A 19855-nucleotide genomic window follows, 5' to 3' on the forward strand; every position below is an offset into this window, starting at 1 on the left:
GGTTAGAAGGTGTAAAAGTGTATGACTTTATTTAGCAATGACAATAAATTGCATCTACCGATATTCATTGGAAACAATTTATATATTTATAATTACCCTTCTGACATTTTTGTTAATAATTTAATAAATGAGGTTTTCATTTTTTTTTTGTTTAAATTCTACACTGCAAAGGTTGTTTTGGCTCACTACAACAATTCATAACGGGACGGGACTAGTTTGCAGATATACTCTGTTTAGCTTTGTCTCAGAACAGATCACCTGGTTCTTAATCTAGTAGAGATACAAGTAGTCCATTCTTTAAAAAAAAAAAGTCAACAATTCACAAAATTCTGACTCCAGAAGTGATTTCAGAAGTGATTTCACAAGTGATTTCAGAAGTGATGCACCAAGAAAGAAGACTCTGCCCTATCAATGACCTGTCAGCGGCGTCAGATCCTCTGGTCCACCCTATACCCTCCCTCACCATGTTTCGAACTCCACAATTGGACGCGGTGATCCCCTTGCCAGCTATCTTATCTTTTGGTCTTTGAAGTTAATCCTAGAGAGATACACTTCTTTCTGGTTTGGAAACAAGGACTAGATCTAACTCATTCGAATGCCATTTAGACCTGACCTATGACCTCCGAAAACAGACAATACAAACATCGAATTTTTTAAACTTTTCACCAATGTCCAACATATATAGATATAAGAGAGAGAATGGAGAAATAAAGATCTTAGAAAGAAATTTGGACCATATATACCTGGCCTATTTCCTCCAAAGACAGACAATACAAACAAACATTACTGAAAAGTTTCACTAATGTCCAATATATGAGAGAGATAGAGAGTGAGTGAGAGAAAGAAAGTTTGTAGAAAATTCCTCAGTGGAAACTATTAAAGGGACTACGATGAATTTTGTTTCTCTTTAGCGAAACTCGACCCTGGCAGCGCCAGAGAATAACTACTCGTTCATTTCTAACATAATAATAATAATAATCTTTATTGTCCGTATGGAAATTTGTCTTACAATTTGTGCATTACACCAAACAAAAAACATTATAACTATAAGAAACCAAAGTGTACATTCACACCAGACTCACTCATAATTTACATGTGACAAAGTTTATACCAGATTGTTCTTATTTAATGATTTGATTGCCAGGGGAACAAAAGAGTGTTTGTGTCTGTTTGTCTTTGCTATCGGTGTCTTGTATCTCTTTTGTGATGGTAAAATCACTAAATCCTGACACAAAGGATGACTCTTTATTTCGAGGATCTTGTTAGCTTTTTTTATAGATGTTTGTCTCAAACAACTGCCCAAATGGGGTTTGTTTTTTGCCAATGATTTTACCAGCAGCATTTAGGATTCTATAGAGTTTATTTTTATTTTTAATGCTCAGATAAAGATAAAAAAAAAGAACTGGACTTGAGCTTCTGTTTTTTGATGAGATCCTGTTCTTTTTCTCAACTTGGAGTTTTCTTTGACTTTTAAAAAACTTTTTTTCTTTTATTTATCTTAACAACTTATAACAAAATTTAAAAAAAAACACCTATCAACATTGTCTCACAAGAAACATTTTTTTATAATAGTTTTAACAATTCTAAAACAAAAGTTGAAAGGCTTTTATAAACATGAGCCTACTTAGCAGAAGGCCAGTTTGTCAATTTGAAACAGAAAAGAAAATGAACTTTTTTGACAGATAAGAGAGAAATCTGGCTATCGTCAGACTTTTGCCTTGCAGACGACATACACTTATTTTGTTCTACACCTAGATCTAATATTTCAAACGTGTAGTGTGTGTGTGTGTGTATGTTGTTTTCGTGTGGAAGTATACGCATTTGTTTATTTCTGTGTGCGTTAGTTTCAAGCCTGACGTACCTGGCTTTGGCACCAAGATTTGAAACTGTTATGAGTTAGTGTAGAGATGTAAAGAAGGAAAGCTGAAGATAATTACGTAATCTCCTTTACGACTGCTTGTAAATTGGGTTCTTTGTTTTTAATCTGGGTTGTTTTAGGAATCGTTTTTTTTTCTTTTTGTGTTTTCAAAAAGCTGGGTTTATTTTAGTAAAGTTTCAAGGAACAGACGTAGTTGAGACATGTGAAGGCTAAGAACAAGCGGAGAGTTTAGAAACAGGAGCCGCAAAGAAAGGGAGGCAATCAGCGGAAGATGAGATAACCCCCTCAACATAGGTTGCCCCCTATAAATAAGCATATTTGCTTGTTGACGTATCAGTCACAGCAAAAGAAACCGTGTGGTCAAGAATGCTGCCAGGTAGTTTTACGCCTAAAGCGGAAATCTGTAAAAAAAAAATGCGTCTATAATAGACCTACTATGAATACACGCACTGGGCTAAGATAAGGGAAATAAATGGCTAACGTAGCAGAGTGCCCATTACACAATCGAGACAAGGTCTCTATTGAGACCCGTGACTAATAGTAAAGCCTTCTTCTAGAGGAAAGGAATGAAAGACTCTTCATTAACTTCTCTGTCTAAAGAATCCTCTTAACCGGAAGCTAATAGAATCACACGTTTGTGTACTCTTGTATCTCACAACTAGAAAAGCATTTGTAATGGTCAAGCTCGTTAGAAGATTCATGTACTTTATATACAAATATCATAGTTGTGAATCAACTCATGGGTGCCTCTTTAAGAGATATGCGGCCTCTTGAAATCAGAATAAGGCAATATGTCCATGCTCTTTCTTCTAAATGTAGCAACTTGCACTGGAAAGAATTTTTTAGGTGTTGCCTATCGGTAAATCAAGTACTGCCCTTAGGTAATAGTATTAGTTATCACAGAACAACTCAATGGCGAGATTGATATAATAATAGAAGTAATCGTGAATCAACCCAAGGATTTGCACGATTCGCACGACACAAGGTCAAGGACGCCAAATTGAAATTGAACGGAAGTGCTTCCAGCATACTAACACTTCCTTAATACCAACAATTGTACAATCAGGATTTAAACCTAGCTAGTTTGGCTTGAACTTCGTACGTTTCGCTGTTTGTAACAATCTCTACCGCACGACATCTCTTCCCTCCATTGACTGATACATAGAGTCAAAGTCTAGTAGATCGTGTTATTGACAATGACATTGTCTTTACCCACCCTCCCCCTTCTCCCCCCGACTTCATGTCTATTCTCAGATGTATTGTTCCAATTCGTTCTGTCTCTGACGAGATCAAAAGTTGTGATATTGAAAGACTGGAAGGTTAGAGCGATCAGACTCAGAGCGATTATGTTGACAATAGTGTTTGGAGGCATCACCAAAATAGCTAGTGATAGTGATTCTCACACTGTGTACTACTGACCCCTTTTAGTCCTAGATTTAGAGGATGAACACTGCTTATTCTAGATAAATCTGCAAGAATCTACACCCTAAATAGATAGATTTATTCCCCCTGTAAAATGTTGAGATGCTTAATAAAAGGATATTCCATGGAACTGTTTCTGCCAAGGCAACCTCCTATGTAGCCTGACGACCGGATATTATTCTTTGCCTTGTTATTACATACTTGTATTCATTCCAGCCATAAATAAAAGGCGGTTGAAGCAAAAAAAAAAAAACAATACTTCTGACTCTCTGCATAAGGCTCTATAGAAAGGTAACTCTAGTCAGTGTGAGTGTGTGTGTGTGAGTGTGTGAACGAGCGTAAGTGTTCGTGTGGCAAGAGCGTGGCTGGCGTTCATTATCTTGGTTTTATTACTCCATAAAGTCGGTGATGGTATCAGGTCTATAGTATGAACACGTCAAGAGTGAGACAAGTCGTAACAAGTCGGCTGGAGCAGAACCAGACACCAAAGGAGCAAACCCGACTTCCTTCTAGTTGTATGTGTGATGATAGAAATGGATGGCCTGTTGGTACGTACATCAGGTTGTGTGTGTGTGAGAGAGAGAGAGAGAGAGTGAGAGAGAGAGAGAGAGAGTGAGAGAGAGAGAGAGAGAGAGAGAGAGAGGGAGAGTTTTAAAACTTTATGACGTATTCTGTTGTAATGTGATGACATTAAGTGGCTAATAAAACCAAATATCGGATTCGTTATTCTAGGATCAGGTTTTACCTTTCCAATCAGCAGCCGACCTCCACACACACAAAAACACAGACAGAAAAAGGCAACGGATCAATAAACAGATTAGAAACAAACCAACGTATCCTATAATCTAATGACAGTCCCTTAAGACGTTTTGTTTAACTATATATGTATATATGTTTTAATTGAGTCGTTTAATGTAGTACATTGATGATTTAGAGGCAGATCTACAACTTTTTTTAGTTCGGACTGGAGACGAAAAGCTAGAGAGAGAGAGAGAAAGAGAGAGAGAAAGAGAGAGAGAGCTGAATGGAAAGATCTGCAGAAGTGGCTAGTGTCCTCCTTGAACTGAAGCTCCAATCAGATTGGTGGAAACGATTTTCTGAAGGACGGTTCTCAGCCTGTTCCATGTATGAAGAACACATTTAGGAAGAATGTCATAGCTAATGAACCAGAAGTGTTTATGTTTTTTGGTCTTTGTTGGACCTTCTCATACATTTAGGACAATTTAGGTTATAGTTTTATTTTTTTAAATGGTTATTTTTATTTTGTAAACTTCTGTTACTAAATGTCTTCAATCAGGACTTGCTTTACACTTCCAAGAATGTATTCGTTGACACGCTCATGTATGCACCTCACACACACACACACCAGACGTCCGAGTTCGACCCCAAGCCAAGATGTCGGACGTATGAATTCAATACATGTTTGTATGTTAACCTTTTTGGAATATATGACGTCTAGTAGCTGGCGTACTATCGAGCCAATGTGTTGATCTGTTAAGGGTCAAGCGCGACATCACACACAAATAAAAACATTATTTCTTATACATAATTAGAACATAATGGTGGCTAGACTATAAGGCTGGATAGCGACTAAACAACAAGTATAATGGAAATAAGCGCAAAGGAACAATGGACACACGTGACTACAAATGAATACATTAAAAAGAGGGGAAATCATAAACTATTATGCTAGTACTATTTCTTATGTCAGCACTTTCGTTCAACCGTTATATTCATCTGCCCATATACTATTTTTTTTTCAACTCAACATCCTTTAAATGTAATAGATTTGAAATATTTGTACTCCAGAACCGTAACTCCAACAACAAATAAGATACAATAAAAGTAAAACGAATGGTAAAGGACTTTTTCTTGTATCTGAAGGGATTTATTGCTTACGAGAAAAGCTCCCACACCTCTATTTACTGAAAAGTTAGTAAAAATAGAATTTAAAAATTTCTCTGCTGAGATATTTATTGTTGTTGCCATTTGCCATTCATTGTTTAACATCGAGATGTCTCCGTACACAGAACCAACGAAAGCGGGATTCCAGCCTTCATTTCTAGACGTCGAAATAGATTTGTAAAGCCAAATGGTGTGTCATTGTCTATTTTTTCTCGGAACTCTCTACTCCATTCTCATTCTCGAGTATATTTCTTCTCGGAACTCTCTACTCCATTCACATTCTCAAGTCTATTTCTTCTCGGAACTCTCTACTCCATTCTCATTCTCAAGTCTATTTCTTCTCGGAACTCTCTACTCCATTCTCATTCTCAAGTCTATTTCTTCTCGGAACTCTCTACTCCATTCTCATTCTCAAGTCTATTTCTTCTCGGAACTCTCTACTCCATTCTCATTCTCAAGTCTATTTCTTCTCGGAACTCTCTACTCCATTCTCATTCTCAAGTCTATTTCTTCTCGGAACTCTCTACTCCATTCTCATTCTCAAGTCTATTTCTTCTCGGAACTCTCTACTCCATTCTCATTCTCAAGTCTATTTCTTCTCGGAACTCTCTACTCCATTCTCATTCTCAAGTCTATTTCTTCTCGGAACTCTCTACTCCATTCTCATTCTCAAGTCTATTTCTTCTCGGAACTCTCTACTCCATTCTCATTCTCAAGTCTATTTCTTCTCGGAACTCTCTACTCCATTCTCATTCTCAAGTCTATTTCTTCTCGGAACTCTCTACTCCATTCTCATTCTCAAGTCTATTTCTTCTCGGAACTCTCTACTCCATTCTCATTCTCAAGTCTATTTCTTCTCGGAACTCTCTACTCCATTCTCATTCTCAAGTCTATTTCTTCTCGGAACTCTCTACTCCATTCTCATTCTCAAGTCTATTTCTTCTCGGAACTCTCTACTCCATTCTCATTCTCAAGTCTATTTCTTCTCGGAACTCTCTACTCCATTCTCATTCTCAAGTCTATTTCTTCTCGGAACTCTCTACTCCATTCTCATTCTCAAGTCTATTTCTTCTCGGAACTCTCTACTCCATTCTCATTCTCAAGTCTATTTCTTCTCGGAACTCTCTACTCCATTCTCATTCTCAAGTCTATTTCTTCTCGGAACTCTCTACTCCATTCTCATTCTCAAGTATAGCTCTTCAATCCAAGACTGGGCGTAAATGTGCAAGCATATTATCTCCCCTTTGAAAAGGGAGACCATTACATAACTGATGAGGACGATTAAAAAAAAAAAATAGACCATTTTTAACGGAATTTAGAAAATAATGATCAATATCCAATTACGATACGAGATACAATCTTATAATTCTAATAATGCAAGAGATTCGTTTCTCCATACATCTCTTTAAAAAACAATTTCATTCACGTGAAAAACACACGAGAATGAGGTGGCAGTTTTTCTATGACTACCTGGCGTGTAGTATACGTCTCGGACAATTGCTTGAATGGTTAGTAGTTCAAACCCTGCTGTCATCCCCTGACGTTTTGCTGGAGGTTTGACAAAGAAGATAATCTTTAGCAGGAGGTTTGACATAGAAGATAATCTTTAGCAGGAGGTTTGACAAAGAAGATAATCTTTAGCAGGAGGTTTGAAAAAGAAGATAATCTTTAGCAGGAGGTTTGACATAGAAGATAATCTTTAGCAGGAGGTTTGACATAGAAGATAATCTTTAGCAGGAGGTTTGACAAAGAAGATAATCTTTAGCAGGAGGTTTGACATAGAAGATAATCTTTAGCAGGAGGTTTGACATAGAAGATAATCTTTAGCAGGAGGTTTGACAAAGAAGATAATCTTTAGCAGGAGGTTTGACATAGAAGATAATCTTTAGCAGGAGGTTTGACAAAGAAGATAATCTTTAGCAGGAGGTTTGACAAAGAAGATAATCTTTAGCAGGAGGTTTGACAAAGAAGATAATCTTTAGCAGGAGGCTTGACATAGAAGATAATCTTTAGCAGGAGGCTTGACAAAGAAGATAATCTTTAGCAGGAGGCTTGACATAGAAGATAATCTTTAGCAGGAGGTTTGACAAAGAAGTTAATCTTTAGCAGGAGTTTTGACAAAGAAGATAATCTTTAGCTGGAGGTTTGACAAAGAAGATAATCTTTAGCAGGAGGTTTGACAAAGAAGATAATCTTTAGCAGGAGGTTTGACAAAGAAGATAATCTTTAGCAGGAGGTTTGACAAAGAAGATAATCTTTAGCAGGAGGTTTAAGATATTGATATCGTCCACTGGGATCTATATGGCAAACTTCCACTGTGGTCTATATGGCAATTGTCCACTGTGGTCTGTATGGCTGTCGTTCACCAAGGTCTATATGGCTATCGTCCACTGTGACTTATATGAAGTAACAAAAATATAAAGTACTGTATAGGTGTTGAGATTGCTTTAAGTCCACTGAAAATATACGTATGTCTGATCTTGACCAAACTTTCGACTTGTTAAAAATTATTTAGTATATTGACTAAAAGACTCACACAGCCACAAACTCACACACAAACATTCCAAGTCTTACCTTGCGCCACAGCAACAACTAAAAATGTCGCAAGACAAACATAAGCTCTCATGATGGTATGGCCAGTGATACGGAAGCGCTCATCGCTCATCGAGTATCCTGTGGGTCAGCGTAACCTGATGGCGCTCTTCCCATGAAGTATCAGAAATATAGATCACGTTTTTAGCTTAAAACTTTGTATCCTATCCAGATGAGCTACTTCTTTATTCAAAGCAATGTAGCAATGTAGCAATTCTGAGGTTGAATACAAAATAAAGCACTTCTCACGTTGAATACAAATGTAGCACTTCTCACGTTGAATACAAAATGTAGCACTTCTCACGATGAATACAAATGTAGCAATTCTCACGTTGAATACAAAATGTAGCACTTTTCACGTTGCATACAAAATGTAGCTATTCTCACGATGAATACAAAATGAGCCCACACTGCAAGAAATGGAGAAACTTGAACCACTTCTCAGAGAAATGGCAAATTCTTTTTTCGTACCTCAATGAAACGCCTTAGGGACTGGTGTATTTATTGAAGGAGAGTTTACAGGTTAATTCTGTCAGACGATGATGGAAGAAACTCTATGATACATGCAGTGCACAAACAAATGTTCCTCACTATCTGATGACGAGATGGTTGGTGATGTGAACAAATCCGCAGGCCCAACGACAGCAGCTTTGTATTTAGAGACTACACCATCTTCTCGTCAACAGGAAGAAGGTGTCAATTTGAAAAGACGGTTGCGTCTAATGGGGTTGTGCTGGCGTTAAGTCTATCCCATTGTATGAGACGATGGCCTGTAAAGAAGAAAAAAAAAGAGACTAATTAGCGATGCTGATAAGACCCCAGGAAACTATTAACATTTATAACCCATACTAGAACTTTCTCACCCACCCTCAACTCATTTCAACTCAAGACATTTTCCGATAGCCTCATTCAGTCTAGAATAATTGAGTCTGACATTTTTAAAGGGTCTGATATAGACAATGAGAATAGAAATACAATTGTACACAAATCATATGAACAGATATTTCATGTATAATTGTATACAACAAGTCTCTATTACCTCATAACGATATTGTGTTATGTGTTGTTGTTTTTTTCAGAGATTGCAGCATTCATTATCTGAACGGCTACTTAGAAAATAATACTATCACTTAAATAACACGTCACTAACTGAGCTTTAAATTATGAAGCCATGAAAAAAATCATTTTATATAAGGTGACAGAATGCTTGAACGCGTGGGTTTGAGTCTTAGTGTGAGACCGAGATTTTAATTCCCTGTTTCCCAACAATGACATTCAAAACGTAAGTCCTAACAGTGCGTAAACATAGAGCTAATTCTTTACCCATCCAGAGATCTGGTACAACAGCTACTGTCACTAAACTGACTTTAAGAGCATCAATGTCTAATATTGTTACCAAGCTATATAAACTGTTACAAAAACATAATTCTTTGTTCAGCTAGAAAAGCTACACTTAATTACCATAAACAACGCCAACACTATAACGCCAGATTCATCAGTGAATTTATTTACTTTATTTATGTCACCAGGGCCTTGTTCACTCATCACGGCGATTCGTGTACCTTCGATACATTGGCTGTAAGTTGAAAACAACTTAACTGTCAAACTGTGCACATAGAATGGAGTCAAAATGGGTTGTCGACATTTGGTTGATAAGACTTGGAATAGAATCAAATGTCCTGAGGATTGGTGTGTGTGTGTGGGGGGGGGGGGGTAAAACACTAGGTAAGGAGCCATACAGCCTAAGAATGTTGGGCTTAAAAGACACCATGAATGGAGTCAATTGTTCTGAGGATGTTATGGTGGTAAGCTACCCCACCAAAAGACTTGTGCTGTCAGACGTCATCTTGTTTCTTCACTGTTTCTGTATTCTCTGAGGGTAACGTTGGTGTTAACAGTGGCAAGTGTAGAAAGCATCTCTCTGTTGGTGGTGTAGGCATTCACCAGAAATTCACATAGTCTCATACGCCCAGGTTTTAAAAAACGTTCTTCCCAACGTTCTTGACAATGCTCTGCACTCTGATCAATGTAGTGGGGTAACAAGACTGGGGGGGGGGATGGAGAGGAACTGTTAACAATCTGCTCTGTTGCAGTGCTGTTTTCAAACTTGATGCACATCGTATGAATCAAGAGTGACTCAAAGGCGATACGAGAAAGTAATGCCAGTTGTAAGGAAAACAAAGTCTCTATACACAGCAACTTGTGGCTAGAGCAGATAGATTCACACTGTCTCCGACTAACACACAGATGTTTCCTTCTGGACTCTGGTCGCTAAGTCAAAATATTCTGACTAATTCTGACTAATTCTGACTAATTCTGGCTAATATTTCGACACAGGTGTGTTCTTTTTGTTTTTTCAGTCACAGGAACTGAAAGTAGTCTCCACACACACACAGTCAGCTACAGTATGATTATAATTCTCTCTGACCGTGACCTTGAAGAAGTTTTGTCCAAAATATACTATCAGCTGTACACATGTGTAGCTTCAAAATTCGTGCACATTCTAGAAGCAGGTCAGCCTCAAATTTCTCCACCACTGTCAATCATAAAATAAATTCATCTCTCTACTGGAGCGTGCACTGCCATCATAACCTCGTTGTGAAATCTTTCTCTCTGTGGTCTCCAGTAAACGGACAAGTTCCCTTTTCGTCCTCTACAACTTTGAGCGTCTCTGTCAGATTCTCCCAGCTGTCTGGACATTTAGATAAAAGATGTCTATATGAACCACAAGATAAGCATCTCAAAACATTTCCATCACGACATAATGGGTTTAAACCTTTCTTTCTTGGTTGAGAGAACTGATCTCGAGCAATGTTTCTGACATGCCCTTCACTTCTAAAGTGACTTCCACCTTTATATAGTCTACTTCCATGATGTTCCACTTTCGGCTTGCTGGTAGATTTCAAATGCTCTTTATCGCGTCTTTCAAAGCTCTTGAAGTTTTCACGTCTGCTGTGGTTCAACTGTTGTTCACCTCGTCTTCCCAAACTGCTAAACGGTTCACGTTTCTTGTAGCCAGCCGCCCATAAAGCCTCCTCATTCTCAGACAAACACCTTGGATCAATTTTGATACAGGCATCGAACTTTTTCCCGTTACTACTTCTCCTTTGAACTTTCTAAGAGATGCCTTCGCTTCTTCATACAGCGTCTCCCAACGAGCAAAGTTCATACCTGTCAGAACTAGCATCTTCTCAGTTTGCCTAATTCTTGCCTTTCTGAGCAGCTTGAAGGCCAGAATCTCAGGTAACATCTTCATTCGTTTCTGTTCTAATCTCCTATACTTTGTATCAAACTCTAAGATAAAATCATGTATGGATTGATTTTCCCTTTGCCTGAAGTTTTCAAAATCATCAAATTTATCAATACTGTCTGCCAGGTCGTCTTTAGCCAAGTTCTTGTCAAGAAACTTTAACAGATTCTCGAAACCTTCCTGACACTTGAGCTCCGACAGCTCTAATTGCTCAAATACCTTCTCTCTTATCCTTGACTCACTGCCTTGTGGTAATGAAAGGGCTACGACTATCGCTCTCTTCTCTTTCTTTAGCTCCGTGATTTCATTCCACGCTAGCAGTTCTTTCTTATATAATTCATAAGGCATATCTTTCAAAAAGGATGGAATCTCAATTCTTGTAGCCATTATCGCTTTAAATAGGATCAACTAATTAAATACTTTTACTTACACGCTCTGCTACCACTTGTTAAGCTAGAAAACGCTACACTTAATAACTATAAACGACACCAACACTATAATGCCAGATTCATCAGTCTATTTATTTACACACCCTCACAGTACGAGGTTACACACAACACTGTGATATGAACTTCCTTACCAAGGGGAATAACTCTACATACTAATGACAAACACATACACATAAACACAATGTCAACATTCTTGACCAAGAACTTTTTAACACCAGTATCCACCTTATGGACATCAGTATCTTAAGGTGAAATTATTATCTATCTCTTTAAACCAAAGTTAGGAATCGGGAATCGATATGCTGATTTACCCGATTTCGCGGTAATCTCTAAATTAAATGGCTCCAGGGAAAAAAAATGTGTGCGTGGGTCTTTTGTGAATCAGAAACTAACTAAATTTATTCACCATGAGACTGTGTCAGCGAAGTGATTAACTTGGCGAATCGATTGGGTAACTTATTCGATTAGTTTAGAAAATTCCGATCAGAAGATCGATCACGAAACCGACAAACTCGTTTGTTGGTCAACAAGGTCCAAGAAGCTGATTACCACAAGGATGACCATGTGTTCTAATCAAGTGATACCGCTCTCTCGGTTGCTAATTAATCAAGTCGACCAGAGGCACTATCTCATTCAGCTAGCTTTCCTGACCCCCTCCCCTCGGGCCACACCACAGTTATTATTATAGTCGTTAGTGGATCTAAATTAGAGAGGGCGGGGGGTGGAGGGAGTAATTGACATCCAGGGCAACGGTCTGGGAACACCTAATGATATATTCGTTACGTCAGATGTCAATTATTGTATTGATTATCTGACCTTAACTATATCTTGACATAGATAATGTTATGGATCCGTCCTGTTAGGTCATGAAGTATTTCCATCAACTAAAGATCTTTCTATTTCTTAAACATTCAATATTTAGATAGACAACTGCTAACATTCCTAGTATACGTCTCAATCTCTCTCTCTGTTTCTTTTTCTCTCTATCTCTCTTTCTTTCTATGTTTTCCTTTCTCTCTCTTTCTCTCTCTCTGTTTCTTTCTTTCTCTCTCTCTCTCTCTTTCTTTCTATGTTTTCCTTTCTCTCTCTTTCTCTCTCTCTGTTTCTTTCTTTCTCTCTCTCTCTCTCTTTCTTTCTCTCCATTTCTCTCTCTCTTTTTCTGTCTCTTTAACGTTTTTTTTTCTTTCGAATTTTCTTAACGACCATAAACTTGTGTTGCTCTATTGCAAACATCATGCTTGTATCTTCTTTGATATCAGAAGTAGAAAGTTCGTTGAAATTGTAGGACTGAGCAACCAAGAGATTTCTTCAATTGTTCATCACTGTACCAGCCTCAAGGTAAACATATCACAGTTCATATACAAATAGAATCAAAAAAGAGCTTTGCTATTTTATTAAAGAAATTTTGTTCGAGCGAGAAGAGTCACTTCCCCTTCTAGTTACATTCTTAACTCTTTCTCTCCGTAATTATTTACCACATTCTGGTGGAATCAACGCTGGTATCGTCAGTTAGGAAAAAAAGAGTTAAGTAGCTCCACTAGGGGTCAGGGAGGTTAAATGTAAATCAATGCAAACGTGAATCAGGATTTGTCTCGCGAGATGAATAGTTGCCTATATACTTGCATCACGGGATGTAGTTTTACACTTTTACACTAACTAGAGCACGGAGAATCTTCTATCATGTGTTGTCCATCTACACTTGTACAATGGGGCCATGGATGTGTACTTGTACCCGATGTTGTTGGTTGTGTGCATGTACCATAAGATAGAGAACGAAATCTATACTTACATTATGGCATGTGTATCTGTACTATGAGATTTGTGCTTGCATCCTGGGATGTTTATTTGCACATGGGAGAATCACATCATGGAGAATGTGCTAGGCCTTCATTGTCTATCTGCTTGAACTATAAGTAAGTAGGCCAGGCCTTCATTGTCTGTCTGCTTGAACTATAAGTAAGTAGGCCAGGCCTTCATTGTCTGTCTGCTTGAACTATAAGTAAGCAGGCCAGGCCTTCATTGTCTGTCTGCTTGAACTATAAGTAAGTAGGCCAGGCCTTCATTGTCTGTCTGCTTGAACTATAAGTAAGTAGGCCAGGCCTTCATTGTCTGTCTGCTTGAACTATAAGTAAGCAGGCCAGGCCTTCATTGTCTGTCTGCTTGAATTATAAGTAAGTAGGCCAGGCCTTCATTGTCTGTCTGCTTGAACTATAAGTAAGTAGGCCAGGCCTTCATTGTCTGTCTGCTTGAACTATAAGTAAGTAGGCCAGGCCTTCATTGTCTGTCTGCTTGAACTATAAGTAAGTAGGCCAGGCCTTCATTGTCTGTCTGCTTGAACTATAAGTAAGCAGGCCAGGCCTTCATTGTCTGTCTGCTTGAACTATAAGTAACTAGGCCAGGCCTTTGCCAAACGTTTGGCTATTTTCATCTGCGCGATTCCTAATAAAAAGGACTCGAACTCGTCCTCGGGGTTACTATATGCTCGCTCTGCAGCTAGCAGGAGAGGATCGAAAGGTTAAACTCACAAACAAACAAACACGTATGCACGCTCGCACTTACACAAGCAATAGCATAGACAGGGCACAGCCATTCTCCCAGACTAAAACAAAGAAAAATGTCGGCCAAGTAGTTGCCAACTATAAAAGTCAGAACAACATTACGAATAGGACTGCCCTCTTGGTTACTTGCATTCTTTGTGTATTTTTTAAAGCGGGAAACGCATTCACTTACTAGAATCATGCTAGAAAGTATTTTCATTGTTAGCTAAGAACTTTTTTTTTTTACCTCCTAACCAACGTCACTCACACCCCTGACAGCACACATGTCGCCAGGTAGAATGTCCTCATATCACATGACACAAAATGAAGGAAAGATTTATTTCTGTAGCAGACGATCTAGAAACCAAGGACAAAGACTAGAGGCTAGGAAGGGAGTGATTTGATTGGATGATGACATTATCATCCGGCGTAACGCGGTAACATAGTAAGGATGCAAAGGAGGGAAGCCAAGACTCCAGAAGAAATTTTGGGTGGAAATTTAGCCACTAATTTGTAATCAATACCGAAAGAGGAGAAGACGTCAAGGTTTTCTCAAGAGTGTTTCCTGTTGGCAAAATAGAAGAGATAGTTACAAGGTTTCTGTGTCAGAGTTGTTTTTTTTTTTTTAACTATACACATCCAAGTGAAAAGAAAAAAAAAGGATAGAACAAGAGATAAGATTTAAAAAACATGCACACACACACACACACACACAGAGAATAGAAAAAAAAAGAAAAAAAGAATAAAAAAAACTTTCTTTAACAGTTTTAGATTGCAGCCTACTCTGAGAGTTCAAGATGTTAAAATGACAGACACATTAAATCGCACAGGACAGACAGACAACAAAAACACTTTGTTGAAGGTTTATGTTATTATATCGTTATGCAATCTATGAGAAACAAAGCGCCAAACAGACAAAGTGCCACACAATCAAAGAACCACACAAAGTGCCACACAATCAAAGAACCACACAGACAAAGTGCAACACAATCAAAGAACCACACAGACAAAGTGCAACACAATCAAAGAACCACACAGACAAAGTGCCACACAATCAAAGAGCCACACAGACAAAGTGCCACACATACAAAGCGCACAAAGACAGAGCCAAACAGGCAAAGCGCCACAAAGACAGGACCACACACTCAAACAGCCCTGCAAACAGCCACACAGACAAAGCCACAAAGAACCACAAAAGAAAAGGACATTTGATGAAGATTCTTTGTGCTCTTGTTAGTTCTAAAATGGGACAGCCATTAGATCTGGAAATATTAGTTATTATTTATTGGCAATGACAAGAAAAAGGACGCCTATTATAAGCTATCTCGACATGAACAACGCATAATTTTTCGACTCAGAACCGGACACAACAGAATAAGACAACATATGTTCCGGAAGCTTAAAGTCGGGACGAGCAAAACCTGCCCTTGCAGAGCATCACCAGAGAATGCTGACCACGTCCTTCAAAACTGCATAATATATCAAGAGGCCCGAACCAGATTGGCCCCAAAACCCTCCTATAGAACAAAAGGTATACATAGAACTGCACGGTTCATCTAAGATATAGGATTAAAGATATGAACCCTCCGACATGTAAAATGAGAACGAAGAAGAAGAATTTATTGCCACAAAGAAGCAAACATAAATGTAGTTATATTATACTTAGTTTTAGAGACCGTGTGTCAGGGAAGTGTGGAAGTGTGTGTCTTTTGTGTGTATGTGTACGCGTCACCAGTAGGTGTCTTCAATCCCCGCTTACATTATCGCTTGGTAAGTCTACAATCACCCAATTGACCATGAGTTGAACATATTGTGTTTTGATTTTTATTTTATATCAGATAAAGTTTCTAAAGCACGTGACCAGCGAGTGTCAAGGCGCGGATGTCAGTGGGATTAGATGAGAGAGAAGGCGGGGTAGAAATCTTTAATTACTTTGTGCAATGAGCCACGCTTTCACTGGATAGAAACATTAGGTATTGACTGGAGACCAACAGGAAGCGGACGAGGTGTGGGAAGGAGGTGACAATACCATGTATATAGTAAATGAACAGAAGTCATAGGTCAAAGGTTATGCGACTTTAAAAAGAATGAAAGATGCCACCGTGATGAGGGAGTATTGATCTGTATAGATCTGGCCCAAGCTTGGCACTGTTACATCTGGGCTGGCTGATACTGAAAAGGTTACACCCGCTTATGGAGTCCTCCGTGTCTTTGTAACGTCCAGAGAGTATTTCTGATGAACTTTAAACACAGTTTACTCTGGCTAATACTAATGAATAATGGATTCAGTTTCCCTTAGAGACCTAAGCTGTGATGTAGATTTCACAGTACATTTTACCTGTTTCAATAGTCTCTGGTAGACGAGGGAGGTATAATTAGCTTCTCAGTTTCTCCAAGAGATGTCTTATACCATATGAACCAGGTCATAAATATTGTAAAAGTATTCCTTCCCTCTACTATACACCACTCGGCAGCTCGAATACAGAAATAATATATAGCAACGAATTCTATGAAGAAAACTAAATACTAGGTATACGTTGTTCGTAACAAATCATTCAAATATAAACATCGAAACCCTCGTAACATATCATGCTATCAACAACTATCTTTTAGTTCATTCAGTCAGTCTGTCATGAACGCCCCCACCTACATGTCACTTTGGTCAAACAGTATACATGCACTATATGTCTGCCATCAAAGCATTTACAAGTATAATCTTGAATCCAGAGTAATCTAGAGTAAAAGTCATACACTTTGGTGGACTCAAACCCAGAGCTTCTTGGTACAACCCTCTATTTGTCAACAATCTATATATCCATCCATCCATCCGTTGATATACAAAAATATTACTGTATTTGAGCCTATTTCTGTTTAATTTCTTTCGTTGATACCAAATTAGTAAATTTTGTTTAAAATATTTCAGATCTACTCCCTAGCTCAAACCTCCCGCAGGACGCGGGGGATGGCAGCGGACAGGGTATAAGCCCAGGACCACCAGAACGACCGAACGACAGTCCAGTGCGCGTACCACACGACCAGGCAGCCATTTCTGACAATGTATTGCTACTTAATCTTGTACTATAATATCTAAATGGAATATGTCTTTCAGACGGATGCACATGGGATACAAATTTATCTGTCAGGCATATTACATTAAACTTTATGAGATTCAGAGATGGTGTTGCGTGTAATGTTTTTAGAATTGTGCAATAAAGAAGATAGTTATCATTCTGAAGTCTAAGAATCTCACTTGGGGAGTTTGAATTCAATTGTACAATTCCTTGATGTGTTGAAGTGGTTCTAGTAATGTCGTTATGAGCTCAGATTGCTGTGTGCCGAGTGAGACGGAGATTAAATAATGTTTGGAATAATGGTATTTATTTACTTCGTTGTTCTGCAGTACATACTGTGTGTGTGTGTGTGTGTGTGTGTACTGAGTGTAACATAATCATTGTCTATGTTCGAGTTTACTTTTTAACTATTGTTTTAAAAGTATTTTAATTTATTTGTTATGAGTACATCTGTACTCAGCTTCCAGTCAAATTCAATCATCTTGCAATCAGCTTCCTATCAACAGTTAATAAATCCATCTCCGAACCAATCCCATATGCTCGGACAAATTTGTACAAATACTCCTTCTTCCCTAGTGCTATTAGAGCATGGAATGGGTTGCCTGAGCTAGCCAGGAAAACCAGTGACTTGGCAGAATTTAAGTCATTGGTTAATATGCATGACTAAATGCATGACGCGTAGGACGTAATCATCTTCTTTTTTGAAGTAACGTCTGTATTATATAAGATAAGATAAGAATCAAGTTTTGGTTTTAGTCAAATTTAAATCAACATTCAACCCACTTTCAACCAGCTATCCTATCAACATTCAATCCACTTTCAACTAATTTTCTAGAAACATTCAATCCACTTTCAACTAACTTTCTAGAAACATTCAATCCACTTTCAACTAATTTTCTAGAAACATTCAATCCACTTTCGACCAGCTATCCTATCAACATTCAATCCACTTTCAACTAACTTTCTAGAAACATTCAATCCACTTTCAACTAACTTTCTAGAAACATTCAATCCACTTTCAACTAACTTTCTAGAAACATTCAATCCACTTTCAACTAATTTTCTAGAAACATTCAATCCACTTTCAACTAACTTTCTAGAAACATTCAATCCACTTTCAACTAATTTTCTAGAAACATTCAATCCACTTTCGACCAGCTATCCTATCAACATTCAATCCACTTTCAACTAACTTTCTAGAAACATTCAATCCACTTTCGACCAGCTATCCTATCAACATTCAATCCACTTTCAACTAATTTTCTAGAAACATTCAATCCACTTTCGACCAGCTATCCTATCAACATTCAATCCACTTTCAACTAATTTTCTAGAAACATTCAATCCACTTTCAACTAATTTTCTAGAAACATTCAATCCACTTTCAACTAACTTTCTAGAAACATTCAATCCACTTTCAACTAATTTTCTAGAAACATTCAATCCACTTTCAACTAATTTTCTAGAAACATTCAATCCACTTTCGACCAGCTATCCTATCAACATTCAATCCACTTTCAACTAATTTTCTAGAAACATTCAATCCACTTTCAACTAATTTTCTAGAAACATTCAATCCACTTTCAACTAACTTCCTAGAAACATTCAATCCACTTTCAACTAATTTTCTAGAAACATTCAATCCACTTTCAACCAGCTATCCTATCAACATTCAATCCACTTTCAACTAACTTTCTAGAAACATTCAATCCACTTTCAACTAACTTTCTAGAAACATTCGATCCACTATCAGCCAGCTATCCTATCAACATTCAATCCACTTTCAACTAACTTTCTAGAAACATTCGATCCACTATCAGCCAGCTATCCTATCAACATTCAATCCACTTTCAACTAATTTTCTAGAAACATTCAATCCACTTTCAACTAATTTTCTAGAAACATTCAATCCACTTTCAACTAACTTTCTAGAAACATTCAATCCACTTTCAACTAATTTTCTAGAAACATTCAATCCACTTTCAACTAATTTTCTAGAAACATTCAATCCACTTTCGACCAGCTATCCTATCAACATTCAATCCACTTTCAACTAATTTTCTAGAAACATTCAATCCACTTTCAACTAATTTTCTAGAAACATTCAATCCACTTTCAACTAACTTCCTAGAAACATTCAATCCACTTTCAACTAATTTTCTAGAAACATTCAATCCACTTTCAACCAGCTATCCTATCAACATTCAATCCACTTTCAACTAACTTTCTAGAAACATTCAATCCACTTTCAACTAACTTTCTAGAAACATTCGATCCACTATCAGCCAGCTATCCTATCAACATTCAATCCACTTTCAACTAACTTTCTAGAAACATTCGATCCACTATCAGCCAGCTATCCTATCAACATTCAATCCACTTTCAACCAACTTTCTAGAAACATTTAATCCACTTTCAACCAGCTATCCTATCAACATTCAATCCACTTTCAACTAACTTTCTAGAAACATTCGATCCACTTTCAACCAGCTATCCAATCAACATTCAATCCACTTTCAACTAATTTTCTAGAAACATTCGATCCACTATCAGCCAGCTATCCTATCAACATTCAATCCACTTTCAACTAATTTTCTAGAAACATTCAATCCACTTTCAACCAGCTATCCTATCAACATTCAATCCACTTTCAACTAACTTTCTAGCAACATTCAATCCACTTTCAACTAACTTTCTAGAAACATTCGATCCACTTTCAACTAACTTCCTAGAAACATTCAATCCACTTT

The 19855-nt window shown here is 37.7% G+C and overlaps 1 protein-coding gene across 8 annotated transcripts in view; it reads right to left on the reverse strand.

Annotated features, from left to right (window-relative positions):
• LOC106072913 (obscurin-like) overlaps positions 1–19855 on the reverse strand; it is a 217341-nt gene that overhangs the window by 140136 nt on the left and 57350 nt on the right. For 7 of the 8 annotated variants that reach the window (XM_056022149.1, XM_056022142.1, XM_056022130.1 and 4 more), the window contains exon 3: positions 7781–8568. In XM_056022149.1, the coding sequence (XP_055878124.1) occupies positions 7781–7871 (91 nt within the window). In that variant the 5' untranslated portion in view covers positions 7872–8568. Of the gene's footprint in view, positions 1–7780; positions 8569–11478; positions 11602–19855 lie in introns of those variants that run through there. The other variant, XM_056022164.1, reaches the window with a different exon arrangement.

The sequence above is a fragment of the Biomphalaria glabrata genome, chromosome 1, assembly GCF_947242115.1.
Source record: "Biomphalaria glabrata chromosome 1, xgBioGlab47.1, whole genome shotgun sequence".
Classification (NCBI taxonomy): Eukaryota; Metazoa; Mollusca; class Gastropoda; family Planorbidae; genus Biomphalaria; species Biomphalaria glabrata.